This window comes from Rhagoletis pomonella, unplaced genomic scaffold, assembly GCF_013731165.1.
Source record: "Rhagoletis pomonella isolate Grant_MI unplaced genomic scaffold, Rhpom_1.0 Rhpom_scaffold_00008, whole genome shotgun sequence".
NCBI lineage: Eukaryota > Metazoa > Arthropoda > Insecta > Diptera > Tephritidae > Rhagoletis > Rhagoletis pomonella.
The window spans coordinates 37914856-37938518 of NW_023458562.1; the positions used below are offsets into that span (position 1 = coordinate 37914856).

The 23663-nt window shown below is 34.5% G+C and overlaps 1 protein-coding gene across 1 annotated transcript; it reads left to right on the forward strand.

The window, feature by feature from the left end:
- The first annotated feature begins 638 nt into the window (after positions 1-638).
- LOC118744829 (sterol O-acyltransferase 1) lies at positions 639-15254 on the forward strand. The gene is made up of 4 exons (XM_036478193.1): positions 639-884; positions 6261-6735; positions 6802-6950; positions 13387-15254. The coding sequence occupies exons 1-4, from the start codon at positions 812-814 to the stop codon at positions 14427-14429; spliced, it is 1740 nt and encodes a 579-aa protein (XP_036334086.1). The 5' UTR covers positions 639-811; the 3' UTR covers positions 14430-15254.
- The last annotated feature ends 8409 nt before the right edge of the window (positions 15255-23663 follow it).

A 23663-nucleotide genomic window follows, 5' to 3' on the forward strand; every position in this document is an offset into this window, starting at 1 on the left:
ATCGACTGCTGAGTGGAATATCGACCTATCTCAGCAGCCAGTTCAAAAACGCCCTATCTCAAAAAACTTTTCAAGAACGCCCTATTTCAGAATTCGTTTCAAAAATGCCCTATCTAAGCTGCCGATTCAAAAACGCCCTATATCAGCACATTTTCAATACATTTTAAGGTAAGATAGGGCGTTTTTGAACCCAATTCCGAGATAGGGTGTTTTTGAATAAAATTCTGAAATAGGGCGTTCTTGAAAAAATTTTTGAGATAGGGCGTTCTCGCACTGGCTGCCGAGATAGGTCGATCTTCCACTCAGCAGTCGATATATAATTACAAAGTCCTTTAAAATAAATCCTTACGTCAGAGAAAAAATTAAAACGCCACTTTTAATAAAAAAGTAGGTTTCAAACCCATTTACGTATTCTTTACTTTATGGTAGGAGAGCTTCTCAAACAATATAGAAACAATTCTTTGTATTTAAGTTGTTGAATAATAATGAATATCTAAATCCCGGGACTAATCCCATGATCCCGGGATTGTGATAACGACATCCCGAAAATTCCGGGATCGGAAAAAGCTGAAAAATGAACATACCTAATATGTACATATAAAGTTTAACGAAAGCGTGGACGGCTCATCAATACGCGCGCATCATTCGTCTGCTAAACATCAAGACAGATACGGTAACAGAAATATAAAGGAATTTAGTTTCGATTGCGCCTCTGTCGTTGACAACAATAGTTGGCTAGGTATTGTGTAGATTTGCGTGCTTTCCTGAATGTGAAACTAAAGAAAAGCAAGTTATTTGACAAAAAAAAAAAATGGCGGAAGGAAAAATAAAATGTTTCCGGAATGAGCAAAATAGTTCGTCGAGAAATGATCAATTAGAGAAAGGTAAGAAGATCGTTGGCACTGGAATTTTTGTAAACGAAATGTAATCGCATCCAAAGAATGCGAATGATTTTTTCCATTAGTGGTTCGTGAAATTCAAATGCAAATCTTAACTTCTCTTACATCAATATATAAACATGTGAACTTTGAAGGCGGTTTAAAGTGCTTACTTTGAGTTGTATGTTTTCCGAATCTTAATCAGTATGCACATACCAGTGACTTCCCGGCAGAACCGAATAAGTCCAAAAGTGTGATCTTCCAAATAAAATCGTTGATAGAAAAATAGAGATTTACACTTGGGTAGAGAATATATAAATACATATATGTATGTAACTAAATACCTATATGTAAGCAGCAACAAATTTTTTTTATATATTTTTTTATTCTCAGATACGGATTATATGATTTTTTTATTCAGTTTACTATAATAAAATGCACTGAAGAACAATAATCTATCACAAATAGCTTAACCAAAAAAGTTGCGAAAACTACTTACAATGTAATTTATTGAATTCATAATGTTTTGTTTAAAATAAAATTTATATTTATTTAATATTTTGCAAAATAAGCAACAATAAAATTCGAAACTTGTTCAAAAGTATGAATTATCTTATCTGGATATGCCGGAAGCCACTAGTTTTCCCTATTCCTCAAAAACAAACATTAGGCGTATTCTCAAAGTCGAAGCATCGAAGTAAAAACCGGTTTTCTTATGGGACAGCTCGGCAAACCATGCAATCCGTGCACCGAGGACTCTGCAAGACTTTGAGAATACCCCTGCTATGCTCGTAAGTGTATATATGCATGTACACTAAAATTCCAATTTCTTTAAAAGTCGAACTTTTTCTGATTGATGCATATGTACATATGTTCTCCAACATAATTTAATATGGTTTTAGAATTGGTGTGCCCTTAAATAAATACAGCCAGTAGCGATAATCCGTATTTGCTAATAAATCAATAAAGCAACAACTAATATAGTGGTAATCTTTACAGCCGCTAATAAATACTATAGTTTATTGTACATTACTTGTTTAACATACACAACGACTACAAATCTGATAAACTCGGTACAAAAGCGCGAAAGTACTCAAACCGCCGCTCGTACAGTGCTACGATGAATATGACCAGAATTTTTTTTTCAATACCAAAGAATTTATTAGGGGATGCACAGGGCGTCGTAAGTGTCGCAACGCCTTAATATTGTACTCATTTTTAATATAAAATAACGCCATATTTAAATTAGGAACCACGTGTACCAGCTCATGTTGAGCGCACTTTTAGTATATACTTACATACATATGTACATCTGTACATTTAAGGCTTTCCTTCGCGATAACAGTAGAATGTAAAGGCTGCCCGAAATCTTCAAGATGCGTCTTGTATTAAATGTTACTGTCACTGTAGAGAGTAAGGTTTCATGAGTTAAAAGCTCGAAAGAAGGAAATACTCAATCAAAAATTCAAGGCACAAATTTTTCATAATGAAATTATTAGTTCAAAGATTTTTCTCGTTTTACTTATAAAATAAAAATGAATAAAATGTCTAAAACATATGGTTTTTATTGCTATTTTGCAGTTTTCATTTCCGGTTTTTCTAGCTTTTTCGGAATTTTAGTGCCTCTCCTGTCTAATTCGCTATTTCATTTTGCCTTTTTAAATGAAATCTTTTCCCTGCTTTTTACAGTTAAATCCATATTTATATATAATTTTTGTAAACACTAATCTTTAGCGCATAAGCGAAAATATGGTTTGATAGCCGTAGCAGAATTGCTTACACATATTTCAGACAGTACTGCACATATTTCCGGAGAATAATTTAACTTAATCTGATTTACATAAATTTTGTACTCAGCAATTCGCGACCTTCTCAAAATGTAACGACATGAAGAATGCGGATAACTGTCAAAAGCAGATACATTTCAATTTTTGTGCGGTAATAAAAGATGAGCCCAGATGATGTACCATGTATATGTATATCGCACACCGTCTTCAAAAGAGGCACAACTCAAAATTACAGGTTTGTCAGAAAATGGGGAAAGCTATTTCTTAGCACATGATAATCATATGGGCAAGACAAAACTTTGCTCCAGCTGCTGCTGAAAGGTAAATAAAAGCCCTTCAAAAATTCCAAATTTTGAGTTGTGCTTCTTTTGAAGACGGTGTGCGATATATACATATGTATGTATGCATGTGCGTATTGCAAAAAATCAGTCACCAATTCGTAAACTTTCCAAACGTCAGTTGAATTGCTTAGGTACAAAGGCATATATTCCTTAACAAAGAAGTCGATGATGCGCAATAGTTTAGAGTTGCTAAATGAATGCATCAAGTTATTGATACGCAAATTGGCTCATAACAAAATTTTACACACAAAAATGCATCGCAGTAGTCTCAGCATCGTAGTACTGAATAGCACAATATATACAGTAATAAACCTTTTCGCAGTTTTTCACCAAATGGTCCCAGAGGAGTACTTTGGGGTTGTGTGCAGCGTTTTCGTTTTTCGTGCAAGACAACACTTACTGTGGGGAATTTCGCCTCATGACTAGAAAAAGTTCTTTCCGAGGATAAAATATATATAATTGTGTTATTTATGAACAAAATGTAGGTTAAATATAATATCAATGCTTAATTAATAATACTATCAATAGTAAAGTACATAATTATTGCATGTATTTCTTTAAACTGGAAACTCAAATCGTAATTATAACACTGAACAGAGTTTTCATAAATGTAAGTTTAAAATCAAAAAAATATCCATTGTAAGATTATATTTTTACGAAAAACGCGAATTTTGTCAATTTATCAGGCAAAATTCTAAATTTCCGAATATATTTAAGTCTTTATTCCAAAACAAAACGAGGTTTGCATAGTTATATAGACTGCAAAACCTGCCAGCGCATCCGCCCAGAGAGCTCATTAAGCACACCCAAGTTTGAGCGACCATTACCCGGAGCTCCTCAAACATACTCAACATCAAAGTATAGAAACTCAGGCTACGCAATTACTTGGAGACTCCGAAGGTTATGGTGGTCATAAGTTCAGCCAGCACATTCAATGGTCCATTACCCGGAGCTGCTCCAACGTGATGAGTAGATTTTAGTGAGGCTCACATGACACTGCCTCTGGCTACACGCTGGATATCGGAATATTGCAAAATAAATAGCAATTATCTCTTATAATCATAAGAAGTGTTTTTTACAAAATTACCTGTGCCACTCTGCCATAGTACGGTTGTTGCTCCCTTTCATACCACAGTAAATTTGTGCGCAAGTCTGAATCGGCAAAATTCATGCTCCTTCTCATTATCAACCCTGATCAGATTTTACCACCGAGGAGTACTCAAAAAGGTTTATTACTGTATATACTGTGCTGAATAGTAAAGTTACGTTTAGGAGTCAAGCCATACATTTTGATGGAAGCTGTTGGTAATCATATCAAGGTACATCCCGACAAACTAGTATATGCCAGTGATGGAATTTGAAAATTTTAAAATTTCCCAGCTTAAGCTTAGCTTCCAGCTCGCAAGAAAAATCACAAGAAATATTTTTCTTTATTTCTGTTATTTGACAAGTACTTGGCTTTTGCTGAAAATTTTCTTGAAGAGATAAACACACAAGGAACAGGCAATGGCAAACCTCCGAGTGTACTTCTGCCATCAGCACGCACAAAACAAATTAGAGGGGAGGCAGCAAAAGTTCGCAAACCAAATATTTGTTTATTTATTGTTAACTAGGAGAGTACTTTGGGTTAAATTGCATTTTTCTGATTTAAGATCTAATGTGACGAGAAAGAATAGAGATAATAAAACAATTTTTTGAAGTGAAACTTCTTAGGCGGCGGTATCGCAAAAATGGAGAGTGAAATTTTTAAAACTGAAAATGTTACATGAGTAAGAAGGAAGATATAGTATAGAGAAGGGGAAAAAAGATAGAAAACGACGTATGACGGCTGTAAAAAGCGATAGCATAAACATCTTGAACGCGCATGCACACGCGTACCTACATACATATGTACATGCATACATATTTATGTATGTTTGACTGCACGCATGTACATATGTATGTATATACGAACTACCCAGTAGCGAAAATGGTCACGGGTGACATCGTCACTAATGAGGATTTAGTGACATCGTCGCACTTGCTGTGAATCCTAAACGACATATAGCTGACAATGACACTGGTATCATGCAGGTGTAGTCCTATCAAAGACTTATAACAGACAATGTCTTGCAGCGGTCACTTATAAAAAGTCCATTGCAAGATACTGTCGCTTGAATGTCATTAAAGATCACTGCATGACCAAGTCATGCAGATGACATCAACGACGAAATTACCATTTACATGAAAAAATCATGAACGACTTCCATACAAAAGAAGCCCAAAGTCATTTAAGTCGTAACTTTTCCTTATAAGACTCTGAAGTGACTAATGCATGACATTCGCTACGGGGTAATTTCGCATTTCAGCTCTGCCGCTACCAAACAATATATGAATGAAGCCAGCGTGCTTTGTGTACCTACATCAGTGATGCACACGGGAGTCTCCGGGAGCTACTCGGCTTTCACATACAAGTCGTGTGTGCGTAGCTAGCGAACTGTTGCCACACTAGCAGCGAATTAGTTTACGTTCCCCTGCAGTACGGGGGAGTGACTACAGGACTGATGAATCGGTAGCTACCTGGTAAACTCCGTAAATTACCGACCGACTACTTGCAGCGTATTTCAGCGATTACTTTTACAAGGCAATGTCCTAGGTGGTAATCACCATCGGCTCTCTTTGCACTTCTGGGAGTTACTAAAGTAGTTACTTGCGTGATTTATGGGCTCCCTCTGTCGTAGTTTGTCGCTATTCTGCTTCCGACTGGTTTGACTCTGCACTACCATGTGCACTACCACGGTTTAATGAGTACCTACTTGCCTAGAAGTCGGCGCAGTAGCGGTTCAAAAGCACTACTGGAGGGTCGCTAGTGTACACATACTAAGTCAAAAATGTTGTGTTGGTATTGGTAGCTCAGTCGACGCAGTGCACCACTGCATTAGACACAACTATTATTTAACTATGGTTCTGAGCACGTGAATGCCAAAATACGTCAAATTTTAGGATGTAAAGGCAAGACCGACTCAAATGGCATTCGTGTTGCGAATTTTAAAGACTGAAAAGAGCTGAAAAAATTTTCTATTGCTCTATAATCTATAACAATAGTACTGTTCATCGAAGTCCAGCAAGAATTTTCCATCCCTCAATTAGGAGAGAGTAAAAAAATCTCTCATATTGAGTAAAACCTTATCAGATGAGATCCCATCATAAAAATTCTTAGTAAATACATACAATGAAGAAACAAGTAATCAAATGTTTGCTTTAATTTAACTTAGATCACACAAGTGGAAATTCCGACTACTTAGAACGCAACTATCTACGTGATCGCTTACAAAGTTTACAAAATGTTTTGCTTAAAGACTTCAAAAAACGAATGAATGAAGAGATCGAAGGCGTGGTACAGGAGCTGCGACAGCAAGAACTTAGAATGAATGAATTTAAAGGTTTCGCAAAATCACAGAGCGACAACACATGGAGTAATCGCATATCAGCCGCAGACGTATCTAACCATGTCCAAATTAGCTCCCAAAAAATTTACTCAGAGCAAACGGAAAACACACAAAATAAATTGCCGACCAAACATAAAAAACAACCACGTCCACTGCCCGAAAAAGTGTTCGCTGTGCGAGAATCGTATCTGACAGCGTTGCTGGAAGTGGACCACATGCGCACCATTTATCACATATTCATCTCAATATTGTTGGTTTTGCTTATAAACGGCGTTTTGTATGATTATTTAGCTGAGGGAAGGTCAGTATTTTCATAATAAAGCAAAATTGTAATCTTAAATTTAAAAATAAAATTTGTTATTTACAGAATATATTTCGGTTTGGGTACCTTCAAATCGAGTTTAGAGAAAATCGAATATGTGTTTGGGATCTGGTTGTTGGAGCATGCTGTAGTCTTCCTACTTTATTACGCTTTCAAGCTTTGGGCTAATGTACGGCTTAAACTAGCGAGACAACGTAAGTAAATTTTTTTCACTTAGTGGCTTTTGGAAGACTCCACACTCTATTCCTAAAACATATAGGGAGTTCAGAAGGTGTTGTATACTCTCGTATTGTTGGATGTCATAAACTTTAAACGGCTAAAACTATTTTTAAGGGATTCGCTATGAAATTTCACACCGCTGAAAAATAGTTGGTTGTGGCTTCAAGTCCCCTATTTATTTATCCGTTAAAAATTTTACGACATACGACAATGCGACACCTTATGAACCACCTAATAGTACATAAGAATCCAGCATCAAATCCTCTACTTGTTAACAGGCTCTCAACTAAAAAGTTGGTAAATTTACAAAAAATGTTTCCTTCTCATCGCCCTCTTCTTAGTGTTTGTGCGTAGAGAGCAAAGAGAAGCTTGCATTTTTCGGTAGAAATGAAATCGGCATAAGTACAAGTTATTCTGGTGATGGATAAGCTCTGTTCATTAATGTCAAAATTTTGAGGTGCAAAACGTCTCTGTTAGGCCGAGGCCTCTCAATGAGCGGCGCCATTCAGAAATACCGCTTAGCCGCTCAAAAATGCCGTTCATTTCGTGCCCACTTCAATAGTCGGCCTTAGTCTGTGCTGGCACTATTTCGTAATAAGATTCATTTGAAAACACTATTGCGGTAAATGGTACGCCGGACTTGTCACTGATTTTAATTAAAAAGAAGTAGAAAAAGTCTAAGTTCGGGTGAAGCCCAACGTGAAATACCCGGCGCACGTATTAAATATAGTTTCTTCACTTTTCCGAAAACTACCGTTACATGGTAAGCAGGGGCGGTTTACCCCTATTTCAAACATAGTGTGTGGTCAAAGTGTGGGGTGCCACGCCCATTGAGTTTGAATAAAGCAACTTCAGTATTTACTGATTTATCGAAGCCAACAATTGTGCCAAGTTTAGGAGAAACTAGTGAAGAGGTTACCGAGACACACTACATACATACACTGAGAAAAGAGTTTAGTTACGTCAACTAAATATGTTTTTCTCAACACATGATTTAGTTATAGTCACATTATTTGGTTATAGTTACCAAATCATGTGTTGGTAGAAATATAAATGGCTGACTTTTTTCTGAGTGTACATAAATACGTACGTAATCATAAGTTGTCGGGGCTTCCCCCATTTTCCAAAAATGTATAATATAACATAAATGTAATATTACATATAATATTCTTATTTCCTAAAAATCATTGCAACATAAGTTTTGTGTGAATATGCTTGAGAAGTTACTAAAATATAGCAGATTTCGTATTTCCGCCAGCAACCGTTATATGGGAGGTAGGCGTGATTATTGTCCGATTTTACCTATTTTCAACACCATCCGTCCTACGCTCAAAAGAAGTACAGGTACCAAGTTTCGTTAAGATATCACAATTTTTACTCGAGTTATTGTGTTCACAGACTGAAGGATAGACGGACGGACAGACAATCACGGCCTAATCGATTTTTTTTTTTCATTCTGAGCAAATATGTGCGCATTTATCTATATCTATCTCGATTCGTCATGGCTGTTACAAACAGCCGTTATGTGAACAATGTTATAAAACCCTTGTGCACAAGTGCGCTCGGGTATAACAATGGCGTTGCGATAACGCCACACTTTTCAGAGAAATAAATATGTATGTGAAAAACGTCGGAATGCGTAGCAGTTTCAAGTGCCCCACCACCATATTTGACTGCTTCACATGGTGTTTTGAAATATATTCATAAGATCAACGCCAAAATATATTCTTTTCCTGGACACGCTTAACTTCTGCTTCATCAGACTAAATTATCAGTATCCAGTCCGCACATCTGCTCATATACACTCCTCGTCATTTGAATTGCACACCTTTTCAATGCTTAGTATTTACAGTTTTCCTTTTGTTTATTTAATATAAATTTTTTGTAAAAATATAGCATATTTCAATTGTAAATTTGTTTACAAATTAGAACTTAAAAAAAAAATTTCTTGTCCATTTCTTGGGCAGCATTTTACATGATTTTTTCGTTTTTCTTGAGAGCTGGAAACAGTTCTTAAAAAAGGTCAACATAGGAGGGTGCTATCCTAATGACCTGCAGTCAATAAGTTAATAATATTTTTAGAAAAATTTTGGATATGCAATTTTGCAGCCCATTCAATTATAGTGTAATAAAGTGCCAGTTTCAAGTGACTCTGAAATAGCCCTGATTTTTGAAGTTTTTTTATTTTTTATTGACGGTGCTGGGCATTTTATTCCATATAAAATTTTGTCGAGCATACTTTGTATGAAAGAAAATACGCAGCAAAAATCACCGCTATTTTACAGACACTTGAAACTTGTACTTTATTGTACCCCTTCGTTGGCATTTTTTAACCCTGTATAGAGTTTTAAAATCGGATGTAATGAATATTAGAAAAACAAAATTAAAAATGTAAATACTAAGGATTGAAAGGTTGAGCTATTCAAATGACGAGGAGTGTATGTGGCGTACGTTAGGGAGAGTGGGCCTTTTTACTCCAGAATGCGTGTGCAGTGGCTCTCCTTGGTATACGTAAATTAGTACGATCCGTTGCCCCCTTCATGTTTGCCCATGATTTTCCCCTGATCTAGCCAGCGAAATGGGCTCGCTTACCCGTACGGGCAAAAAAGCCCATACGGGCAAATCTGCCCATGTCTGATCTAGACAACAAAGATCAATTGCTGAAAATTCTAAACAATTCTTTTTTTTACACCGGCATACATAATAAACTAGTGATCCCGCATGGCGTTAAAACGCCTAAAATTTAATTTCAAAAAATTAATAAAAAATCCAAATGTTAGAGTTATAAGAGATTCGAGTGCCTTATTTCATCTAAAACCGTGCAGTCGTTTCTGATTGAAGAGCAGTCTCGCATAGTGCACGTCTTTATTTCATAAAATTTCAAATCACCCTATACCGATGAAAAAAGTCCTAAATTAATTAATAATTTCACTGTATAACATATCTACAGGCTAAGTCGTTAATTTGACCTCTCATTTTTTAAAATTCCATTTCAAAATTATTGTCAAACTAAAATCTTCTTAAATCTCATTCGTCTGACATTGTGATACACATGTATTTCAATAAACTGTTGAACGAATTCGAATTTGATTGTTCGAACAAATGGCGACCCTCTAAATAGAGGTCAGGAATAAAGCCTTTTCAAACCCATTTCTATTTATACCCATCTTTTAATAATTCATCCAACATATTGAATAGTATGAATGTCACTTTTTAAACATGTGGCAACCCTCTTCAAACATTCAAACAGTCTTTCGTTTGACTATGGTATTTTTATATTTCATATACTTTTTGTATTGGGTTATCTATATATAAATAGACAAGCATGAATAACTGGGAACAATTTTCTCCTATGTTTCTTAACCGATTCGAATGATTGTTGCTTTGTTGGAAAGGTGTTTCGGAGGAGGAGTGCACAAACTTTCAACTTTTCCGATAGGTGGCGCAGGGGTCGAGCTATACTAAGCATTTATAGTCCGAATTGCTTCAAACTCAGAATATATATTCGTTGCATAAGGATATATACACCTGCCAAAAAATGAGCCCGATAGCTGGCTCCACAGTCGAGTTATGGCAAATTCAGTTCCATGCAATATGTTCTCATATATCTTATATATTCTTATATATTGCCGGCCGCTGTGGTGTAGTGGTAAGCAGTGCGCACTTCCACTCCACTTGGTATAAGTTCAACCCGAATATCAGTTAGTGAAGCAACATGCCATCTTATATATTTATACGCAAACATAATTTTTGTGGTACACTTTTTAAGTACTTAATCCCCATTGATTTTAAAAGAAAGAGGAGGGAGGTGGTGTAGATGCGCCGAGTTTAGTATTTAACCCTCTAAGAGCCACTTTTCAAAAATATATTTTTGAAAAAAAAAATGAAAGATGAGTTGGTGTAAATGTGCCGAATTTAGTTTTTAACCCTCTAAGAGCCACCTTGAGCAAAATATCAAAAAAAAACTATTTACAGTCCTGATTGGTACAAGTTCAGCCCGAATATCATTTAGAGAAGCAACATGTCATCTTATATATTAAAACGCAAACATGATTTTTGTGGTAAATTTGAATGAAAGATGACTTGGTATAGATGTGTCAAATTCAGTTTTTAATCCTCTAAGAGCCACTTTGGTCAAAATATTAAAAAAATATATTTAAAGTCCTGATTCGTACAAGTTCAACCCGAATATCAGTTAGAAAAGCAACCTGCCATCTTATATATTATTACGCAATTGAATTCCCATACAAATCTAAATCTCCCTCCTGTTCCTATGAATTATAAAATTATTTAACCGAAGGTATAGACGAACAAGAGGTGCTGATGGATCTTAAAAACGTCACAAGCAAAATAAAAAAGTGTATGAAATATGTGATGTGGTCGCATTTCGACCACTGGGCGATACTAGTTGAGTTAGATCTTTCAACAAGTAGCAGCCATCTTCAAAATTATTTTCGAGCTTAATCCTTGTTAACTCTCCTTCGCCGGACATTGCGATACATATTTAAAGTAACTGATGAATTAAGTGGAATTTTATTTTTCAAACATGTGGCAACCCCGCTGGGTATAGTTCATAAATACAAATTTTTCAAACCCCGTTCGATTGATACCCGTATTTTAAAAATTCATTTTACCAATTAAATAATTTGAATTTAACTTTTTAAACAGATGGCAACCCTCTTTCCACACCTCAAAAATATTCTTAGCTTTCAAACTAAATATATCTTAACACTCCTTCGTTTGACATCCATATTTTGATAATTCATATAACTTGTGTATAAGTAAACCAAATTCCACATTTCAAGCAGGTGGCAAGCCTCTTCAAAATATTTTCAAACTACTACTTTTTGATACCCCTTCGTTTGGCGCCCATATAGTGATACATATTTGTCTTACCTAATATGATTTTTTAATTATTAATTTATACCATTTTGTAATAATAATTTTTTTTTAATAATTTGAATATAATTTTTTTAAAGGTGGCAACTGTTTTCAGAAAAGTAAAACCTTATTGCACATCTAAAAGCGAAGCTTTTTAACTTGACGCCTCATTTTGGAAAATCGAACGAACGGTGCGGATTTTATGGTCTTGATTATTAAATAATTCGAATTTAATTTTTCAACAGGTGGCGGCTCCTTTAACCTGAACAAAAAATCCCTCGCGTATTCTTCTTCTTCTTCTTCTTCTTAGAACCACTACAGGCCAGAATAGTCATTTCTTACGGTCGCTGAATACAAATCTGAGTCAGATTCTAAAATTTAGCATTTATTTTTGCCTAAACTCAAAAAACCCGTTATTTTTGTCGCTTGCAAAATAAATGGTAATTCGAACAATAGCACATATTTGACAACTTTCATTGAAGTTTGTGCTATATTCCAGATTACCAATGAAAACTCCAAACAATCTAACTCAAACAATAGATTTATATACATCATATTAAGGGTACACATTTACTTAGTTTTTCGGATTCGGATTCGGTTGGCGTGGAAACGCCATTTAATATCCGAATAGGGCATTACCTGCACCTTTCTGTTTAATGGATGAAATCTTTTTATGAAATTTAACGCGTTAGTAAATATTTAGCGAGTGGGTTGGCTGAAAAAATCCTGGCAAGGATATTTTTAATTAAATAATCAATAGTGGGAAGCAGTGCGCGCTTCCACTCCGCAGGGTTTGGGTGCAAGTCCTGGTCAAAGCAACATCGCAAAAAATATAGAAAAAGGTGTTTTTTTTAACGGCGATCGTCCGAATGGCAGACCTCCGAGTGTATTCCTGCCATGAAAAACATAAAAATACAATTGTAAGTCCCTCCGCTTTGTGTGGCAATATCAAGGCGGACGCCACAAATCGGAGGAGAAGTTCGGCCAAACTCTAACATACATATGTGTAAGAGGTTAACAGGGATGAACGGGCAAGTAATACTAGTAATTTTCTCTCATCTGTTTAACACATTCTATAGGCTTTATGCTTTCGATTGGTATGTACGTAAGTAAATTGTTCAGTAAACAAATGAGTGCAAAACTAAAAAAAAAAATAATTTTTGAATTATTAGTTAAAGATGGCATGGCCTGGATTTTTTAGCCAATGTACTCGCGAAATATTTACCAACAAGTTAAATTTCATACACACTTAATTTTATCCATTAAACAGGTGGATGGAGGTCGGGCCCTATTCGGATCTTCTAGCATGTAGAACTCCGCACTATATTTTTCAGATGTTCAGCGCTTTTCAGGTTTTCGGCGTGTATTTGAGTAAAGCGCTGAACACCTGGAAAACCTTGTATGGAGTCCTACTTTTACAGTTTACTCGGTTTCACTATGCGATTATTTTGTATTTAAGTCCTAACATATGTACATATGTATAGTATATGTATATCTATTACATATATTGTTATCTTTTTAATTTTTCAGCTGCAATGCAGAGTTTCTGGTCACATTCCTGCCTAATAACTTACATCAGTTCCCAGCTAGTTTTTGGTTATGTAACGTCTGCGCTTTGCCTAAAACTTCAGTTAACTTTTATAACTTCTTCCATTTTGCTACTGGAGTCGACTAGACTACTCATGAAGATGCACTCCTTTGTACGTACAAACGCTGCGCGCGTTCTCGTTGGTAAACTGAAATTAGACACCGATTCTGGGGAAATACAAGGAACCAAGTCATCAATTGCATTACGTTTGCCAGCATTCAGCTCCTATTTATACTTCCTATTTGCACCTACGCTCATCTACCGCGACAGCTATCCGCGTACGTCACATATTCGATGGAGATTCGCTCTAGCGCGATTTTTGGAAATCGCGGCCATTGCATTCCTGTACAGTTATTTGTTTGAACGCCACATTAAGGTTCAATTCGAGGACTTTGGACGTGAGGAACTACCCATGCGTTCCTTAATTATCAAGTTGCATGGAATGTTCTTTCCCAACAACATAATCTTTGTGTGTGGTTTCTATCTTATTCTACACTCTTGGCTGAATTTCACTTCTGAATTGTTGCGTTTCGGTGATCGCATGTTTTATAAGGACTGGTGGACATCGGCAAACTACAATGCTTACTACCGCGATTGGAATGTAGTGGTGCATGACTGGCTCTATGAGTACATCTACAAGGATACCTACTATTACATTTTCAAAGGCTCCAAGTTGTCTGCAACGATCGTGGTTTTCTATACGTCAGCTTTAGTGCACGAGCATATTATTTCATTTGCATTAAGACTTTTCTTTCCAGTCCTATTTTGTTTCTTTGGAGGGCCAGGTATAATTATGCTTATTATTACGCGGAAAGTCTCCAAAAGAATTGGTAATTTTTTGGTGTGGGCTACTTTGATCATCGGCACTGGTTTGTTGTTTTCGTTATACAGCATGGAATATTATGCTCGCCTTAATTGTCCAAGAACATATGACAAGTGGACGGACTATCTAGTGCCGACTGCGTGGACTTGCTACAACAAATAATATGTACATAGATGCATACATATCTATGTTGAGTGGTAAATGAAGTTTTATATATACATATGTATGTTCTTACCATATGTATGTATGTTTGTGTACGTACAATAATGTATGTATGTATTTATATAGAACATGTACCTGTAATTAATAAGTAGTAGTTTTATATTAAGGATTTCTAGAATTTATGTAAGTTATTTGCAGCAATTTTGTACTTATGTCTGCATGAAGGTACGTTTACTGTAATTGGCGATTTTGAATTCCCTTATGTATCTTAAATACAAACACTTTCATTAGAAATTCAGTATGTACATATTTGTCAAATAAATCAGAGAAACTCCAGTTTTAATAATGTGAAGATTATTCTTTTTATATTCATTGGGTAGTATCTTTTTACATATCGAATGTGCATATGTGAACCAGGGATGAAAAAGTAGGTACACCTGTACCTTTTTCCGATGTTTGCGGACTTAAAGGTACATTAGGTACAATCACTAGATTTTAGGTACAATCATCTTTTGATGATATATATTTTTAGTTCTTATTCTTTTCCGTGCTAATATATCGACCCCTTTTGCGCAAAATTATCATATGTACCATTTTTTTCGAAATTTACTTTTTGGTGCAAATTTGTTATATGCTCCACACCGCATCACTTGGTAAAATATTGTGGCTACAATCCCTATAGTTACGCCAAAAATTTAGTGTATCGTATGTTACAATGCATTATTTTCTTGAGTGCGAAATCATCGTATGTGCCATACAAAAGTATTTTGAACATAGTAAAAAAAAAAAAATATAATAAACAAGTAATTTTTTAGCAAAAAACAAAACCGGCTTTAATTCTCATATAAAAATTTAAGATTACCGTTAATTTCTTCATGACCCACTGATCGGATCTAAACCAAATTAGTATGGTACCACCTGTGAGGTAACACCTTTCCTTTAAAAAAATAATTTGTTATGCGGTAACATACACGATTGAGAGAATACAAAGGTTGCGTCGATCTCGGACCGCTATTCCTCTCTTAACGAATTTGACAGAATCGTTGTTCGCATAACGTCACACTTGTGCTACTTGTTTACGTTTTCCTTGCAACATTTTTTCTTCTTCTTCCATTCTTGCTCGCGTTTTGGCATTTCTCTCTCGCAATTGCACCAGTGAGACGTCACACAAAAGTTATTCACAAAAATCCTCTCTGATCGGCGCAATCTTGTATTCTATCATTCTTGGGTAACATACATAAAAAAATTTAAAAAAAATCCACCGAATTGATAACCTTCTCCTTTTTGTGAAGTAGGTTAAAAAGTTAAAATGTTATCATATGCGGATGAGAATTACTTGTATTAATTTTATTCGCTCATACAGTCCTGTGTCTAGGATTTCGTCAAATTTCATATTTTCTATAGTTGAGAAAATAGCTATTTGATCGATATTGATTTCTGGATATATATTCAAAATGCTTTCGAAGTTACTTACGGCAATTCCCATTATTTTATCTAGACTTGCTGCACCTATTGAAAGGGAATCGGATAAATTAGCAGACTTCTAATGTTGTTTTATAAAAAGCTGGATTAAAAAGTAAACTTCGCAAAGTGTGTTTTATGTCTTTTTCTGTAGTCAAAATTAGGCAAAAACAATGTTTCTCCGATTCTCATTAGACTATAGATATTAGCTCTGTTAACAAAAAAAAAATTAGTTTAACGTACATCCATCTTTTGTATTCATGTTTTAAATAAAATTAATGAAAAACAAACTACAAACGAATGATTTAACTTTTTTGGTAGAATTTGTCTCATTTAGGTACATTTATTGTATGATATTAGGTGCAATCTGAAATTTCCATTTTTCAGCCCTGATGAGAACGTTGTACTATAAGAAGATGATTTATACATTTAAATATTTCAGAAGGTTCCGTAAAGTGTCACAACGTCCCTTGTATGTATGAATGTACATATGTACCCCCATTTTCCTAAAATTTCTTGAAAAACCACTTCTTTGCTAAAGAGCGATTGTAAATACCAATTTTGAATAAATATTGATGAATTCCTTACCGTAGTGCTCAAAAAATCTGAAAGTCCGGTACATCTATATCTATACTAATTATATAGAGAGAAGCCCCTTTTTATAACAGGTAATCTCGCGAACGGACGGTCCGATTTTCATGAAATTTTGTATATGAATAGCCACCAGATCGGTCAAGTAGTTTTTGAGAAACGCATACATCATATAAGTGGGCGGTGACCCTCAAAGGGGAAATTTCCCACTGCCCCCCAAATCCGAGTCGGTCGAGAAATCGAGGTTACAAATTTCAATTACACTCTTGGTATTGTAATTCTACTTCCGGAACAATTTCGTGCTAATTGAAATTTGTTTCTAATATGAAGTTGGCCATTTCTAATAGATTTTGTCGCTGAACTCATATCTGAAAAATATGCACAGCATTTTAAAATACATATCTTGTCCTTTCAGCACATTGTGCTTTTTGAACACTGCATGCGAATTAATCGTAGCGCTTTCGACAGAAGCAGCATTTTGATACGAAACAAAATGGTTTTCAAAACAAAAAATGTATGTATTTTTAATATACTGCTTTTATAGATTTTGACACGAGCAACACGATTCCACAGTTCAAAATTCAAAAAAAAAATGTAACACCTTTATATAAAAAATGCATTATTTATTGAATTTTTTTCTATTTTCATGCAGCTGTTCATCCTTCAATTTTGTATCCCCCGAACAATAAGTGCAATTCAAGACCTTTAGGCCGTCTAAGAGCCAAGTTAAAACAATTTTAACTGCTGTGCTAGTTTTTATTCCAAAGAGCCACAAAAAAACAACAAAAACAAAAGTTTTATTTTTAAATAAAATTTCTGGTTTTACGTCAGTTAAAGCCGTTCGTCACAGTTCTGGTAAATGTTGGTTAGTCAATAGGTACATACGTCCGTTTAAAATCTGCAGTAGAAAATGTAAAACAGTAAAATTCCGGCGAAATGCCACCTCTCAAGAGAAACATATCCAAAATAGTACGCGAACAGAAAATTTGCAGAAACTTGCAAGTTAAATTTAGGTATTTGCACAAATTCCAACCAGCTGTTTTTGATCAGCTGTTTTCTTGTTGGCAAATTGCTGTTGGCAAATATTTTCCAGCAGAAACTAGCAGCTTGTCCTCAAAGAGAATGTCATTTTATTCTCTCAATTTCCTCCACTTTGCAAGTTTTTTTGTGTACGCGAACACAAAAAGCTGATAGTTTTTATAATTTTCAGCAATTATCAGGTACGCGAATGAATTGTGAACGATATTTTGACTTTACGAATTTCATTGTAGAGTACAAAGACTCACGTTTATAAGTTGTGCCAAAAATGGAAAATATACGGAACGCAGCTATTTTCAACAGCGGATATTTTAAATCTGGTACATGTTGCGGGAATTCATTAGTGGCAAAGCTGTATGTTACATTTCCAGTGCCTTATCTTCTTTTAATTCCAGAAACTCTAACTCTTCTTCGCTTTTCTTAAAAAGGAGTAATTCGGACATTGTAAATTCGTCCTCAGTTATGATACATATAAAGGGGTTTATGGAGTATGCAAACGTACATTTAAATAATTTCAAATCGGCAAATCTTTTTTCAAAATCTGGTTTTAAATTATGTGCAATATTTTTTTCGAGCCATGGAAAATGATGAAATATTCTTTTTTTGAGATGATGAATAAAAATACGTAGTTTAGCTTCAAAACTTAAAATAATTTGCGACAAATAAAAAACATTTTTATTCTCTCCTTGTAAAGACAGTTTCAAGTTTTGCAAATGTTCCATCATATCGGTAAATAACAATTAGTCAGAAAGCCAATTTTCATTCCCTAATTGCGGGTAATGTTCCGATCTCTATTTGCGTATGTGTATATAAGAAGAATAAAATGAAAAAACAACATAATACATACATAAACTTGTATTTTAAAAAGTAAAAAGAGCCAAAATGTTCTAAGCAAAGAGAAAGTAAAAAGAGCCGCGTTTGCCCACCATTGGCCTAGAGTCTTCTACCTTGGCTTATAAATTAAAGGTCTTGAATAGCACTAAAACTGACTTGTTGTTCGAGGGATATAAAATTGTGTGAAGGATGCACAGTTGCATGTAAATCATATAAAATGCAATACATAATGCATTTTGAGGGGGGTTGAAATTTTTTTTCGTTTTTTAAACAGTGGAATCGTGTTTCTCGTCTCAAAATCTATAATACTAGTACAATAAAAAGTACAAAAAATTATTTTTTTTTAATATATCGAAGAACTTTATTTTTGACCAATTTTTTTAAGGTCAAGGAGTGATTGTGGCTTAATGGCAATATTTTTCTTTGAAAGGCAATTACATTAGCTTTCAAAGCCATTTTTTTTCATATCAAAATATTGCTTCTGTCGAAAGCGCTACGATTAATTGGCATGAAGTTTTAAAAAAGCACACTGTGCGCCGTCGAGTTGGCTCGAATATCTTATTTTTCAGTCGGGAAATGTAATTTTGAAATTTTAAAATTACTACAGTGTGTTTTTGTCAAAAACATATGACTCAAAACATGATTTATAAAAATATGTTTAATTTGTAAAAATCGAGCTCACGATCCGGCCCTGGTTTAGATTCACAACCTAAAACTCCAGGTGGCACTGGAGTCGAGTTATCACAGTTAAATCTACCACCATAACCATTGCGGTCCTTGCTTTACCGCGACTAAACAAAGTAAAGACAATTGTTGATGAATGCCTACAAATTCAATTGTAAGACACTTGCGGTATTTCGTCTGTAATAAGTCTATGGACATTGGATTTATGTAGGCCAATGATGCTCTCCCATTTTGAAATTGCCACCACCTTAAATATATTTTGTGGATATATGCACAGGAAGTTAATCCGAGCTTTTGGCGTCATATTTAAGTCCATATGAATAAAACAAATGATGCGTGTCACCATTGCATTCATTTTAAAATTGGTCCAAATTTAGCTTTATTTTTTACATGGAAGAAGAAAAGACTAATTGCAAGCAAAAACTTTTTTTACCAAATTAGTAAAATATAAAGGCCAAGCTACAATTTGGCATAATGTGTTGTGAGATTTCTACAGCTTATCTATTTAAAAAAAAATTTAGCTCTGCTGTTGCGAAAACGCAACAGTGGTACGAAATGGGTTAAGACGGCAATGGAGGATATGCTTTCTGACGACCACGTGAATTATGGTGAAAAAGTTGTACCAAAGGTTTGAATAAAAAAATAAATTTTGGGCGGGACGAAGCTCGTCGGGTCTGCTAAATAGTAAACAATATAAATTCAAGGCTGTATTTAAGAAAAGTCGCCTAACTTCGACAATTTTTATGCGATTGCAACAAATTAGCTATCAGTATAAAAAAATATTTAAAAATATATTTAATTCTAGATATTACTACATATTTTGAAATTGTGGAAATTATCGATGGTCAACATTTAAAAAATTAGGAGAAATATTGTTTTTTTTTATCTTACCCGATACAAAATCCCAACAAGCCAAGTCCGCAAATAAATTATTATATACCATTTTAAAGGCCTATGTACCCTCTTCTCAGGTCATATTCGGTATTTGAAATCGAATGAAAAATAGTCATTCAAAAACTAATAAATCTACAAAATCCTATTTTCTGAGCTAAATCGACAGGTCGCGACCGCTAAATGACCTTTCTCATAAAAAACGAATAACATTAGGGAGTAGGGTCTTGGAATTTTCAAAAAAAAAAACATTGTATACATCATGTACATTAGTATACATCATTCATTTTCTATCGGAATTATAACACTTAATAAATTTAAAGATTTCTACCAAAATATTTCGCCAAAAAATATTAAGACTGCGCCGATTTAGAAATACCTGCCAAAATTGAGTTTTGTTTAGATTACGTTGATAAACATTTTAAACAATTTTATACTTAACATCTTCTACCATCTAGAGAATCGACCCGCGCACCACCTAACGACAAAGTTTTTTGTAGAGTTATTTGTTTTCTTCTAAGTAATACATATACGTTCTAAATATAAAACAAAACGGACCAAAAATACGGATTATGGTACAAACGAAAAATGATATACGGCAACCATAGTCAGCACACACTAAAGTAAACAAACTGGACATTAATATTAAATTAACTAAAAATAAACTCAACAAACCTTGTGCTTAACAACTTTACTCTCTTTTTCGTTGTATAATAGCATTAGTAATAAAATTTGCCATCATTTTCTTTTGTTTATTTACAAACATATGTTTGTGATCAGCTGATTTTCTTACTTGCAAGTAGGGTTCAATCGATACCACAAAGGTATTACTCTAATGAGTACTTGTACTCAAAAGACTGAAAGTATCGATACCTACTCAGTATCGGCAAAGTATCGAGTACTTACTTGAATTGTTTTCATCTTCTCTTAAGAGAGACACTTCCCTTTTTTGTTGTAAAAGGTCGTATGATTACGTCTTATCATGGTTTAAAACATTGTATGTCAAAATCAAATAAAAAGCCAATAAAGTTGCAGGTATTGAAAATGTATATATTTAAGTTGTTTAGTAAGAATATAAAATAATTATTAATTAATATTTGTGGTACATTACCAAGGAACAGTATTGGTTATAATTTTTCAATCATATGAGTGTATAGGTCACCCAATATGGATAAGATTCGGATTTTTTGTTTGTTTTTATCTTCAAATTAGTTTTATTCACTTTTTTGTATAAATAATATAAATCATTCCATAACAAAACCCTTGTTAATCCAAGTTTAAAACTTTGTACAAAAATTAAAAGCAAATCAACAAAGTTTCATCAAAGAACGTAAATAATAAGAATGGACAACTTGTGCCTTCTCTTTTGCGCTAGTAGTAGTTTATTCTGAATAAAAAGTGTTTAATTTTGGTGAAACTTTGATTTTCTTTTAATTTTTGTACAAAATTTGAAACTTGGATTTACATGGTTTTTGTCATAGAACGAACTATATTTTTTATAAAAAAGTAATTACATTTAATTTGAAAATAAAAATAAAAATCGGACACTTTTCCATAAGGTCACCCCTATAAGTAGATATACAATGCACTGCATCACTTACAAACTATTTATGAAAAAAAAATAAATTTTATTGTTTCTTTTGGTACATTGCTGAGGAACAATATTAGTTGTTGTAATTACATATCGATGGCTGAGTGGAAGATCGACCTATCTCGGCTGCCAGTTCGAAAACGCTCTATCTCAAAAAACTTTTCAAGAACGCCCTATTTCAGAATTTTATTGAAAAACACCCTATCTCAAAATTCGGTTCAAAAACGCCCTATCTCACTTCAAAATGTATTGAAAATATGCTGATATAGGGCGTTTTTGAATCGGCAGCTGAGATAGGGCGTTTTTGAAACGAATTCTGAAATAGGGCGTTCTAGAAAAGTTTTTTGAGATAGAATGTTTTCGAACTGGCTGCCGAGATAGGTCGATCTTCCACTCAGCCATCGATATATGACTCCATATAAGTATATTATTCACAAAATATTTATGAAAAAATAGCTTTTGGGGCACACTGCCAAGAAACAACAACTTTTCTAAATCCTTTCCAGCAAGCGATTTCTACTTTCTCTACTACATGACCGCACTTTTCGCAAAAACTCTAATAACGGGCGTCATTTGTTGAGTTGCCGTTGCAATGATAAAAGTAGTAGAAATTACTCTTTCGATACCAAGTACTTTTTTTCGATACTTACTCGATACCGAACAAAAAGGTATCGAGTAAAAAAATACTTCGTATCAAATGAAAAGTATCGAGTATTTACTTGTATCGATTGAACCCTACTTGCAAGTTTTCGCTGGGAAAAATTTTTCCAGCAGGAATTTGCAGCTCTCTATCACATTTTGATCTCTCAATTTCCGCTACTTTGCAAGTTTTTTGGGTACGAGAACGCAAAACCAGTAAAAGTTTTCTAAAACTTTAATAGTTTTGCGTACGAGTACACTCCAAATATCTGGTTGCAATACCATTACCAAATAAAAGCGCAAAAGAAGTTGCCAAAGGAATTGTTCAGTCATTTATTCTGACGTATGGTCCCATGAAAAGAATAATAACAGACATGGGCACAGAGTATAAAAATCAGTTATTTCAAGAACTTTGCAAACTTTTAAAGATAAATACCAAAACATCGACGCCGTATCACCACCAAACATTAGGTACAGTGGAGAGAAGTCATCGTACACATAGTCAAATATTAGGTCAGATCCAATACTTTTCGTGAAAAATCCTGTAAAACTGTCAAACAGCAAAATTACTCTCTGAAGTGAGAGTAAAAAGTGAGTAACAACAAAAAGTACGGGAACAAAAAAAAAACATTTTTCCTGTAAAAACGTCAACCAGTGATTGCTTGACACTTTTCATGATTTTACCAGAAGAAAAAGTTCGGGTAAAATCTTGCAATATCATTCTCTACACAACTCTCCAAAAGTCGCTCTCATTTACAGGATTTTGGGGTACGGGAACATTTTTCCTGCAACTTCCTGCAAGTTCGTGTAAAATCCTGTAAGTTCATGGAGTACTGGATCAGAGCTAATATAAAGTGTACCAGGTAACTGACGTCTTCATATTTGAAAGCAAAATATGATTTTGCTATTATTTTTTCTTTAGTTTCTGGTATTCGCTTTTTTCAATTCTGGCATTAACCCTTGGTTTGGTCGCACATCTCTGTCCTAGGGTTCGAACGATACTATCGACATTGAGTAAGCATCGATACTGTGGGTATAAAAATGAGTACTTTAATACTCGATACCTTATTTGGCGATTTTACTCGATACTTTGCAACTTTGCAAAGTACTCGTAGTAACGAAAACATTTAAAAAAATACACTTTTTAAATTTTTTCTTCCACTGGCAACCCAATTTTCTTTGCTTAAGGCTTGTATGCAGCTCTCAAGAAAAGCAAAAACTCCATATAAAATTACGTACAAGAAATGGCTAAGAAATTTTCTTAAGTCAAATTTCCTTAAGGCAGCACGCAGTTCTTAAGAAATTTACTACGGTTTTCTAAAGTTTTTTGTGAAAAAAGAGCACAAGGCAACCCAGGGTTGCAACAGAAATATATGCCCGGTCCATTATTTCTTGAGGAAAGAGTGAGGCAACAGACTGTGAGGTATCAAAAATGTCAAAATTCCTTGGACACACACGCGAAATAATGGCAATTTTTTCTTGACCGTTTTCTTGAGAGCTTCATA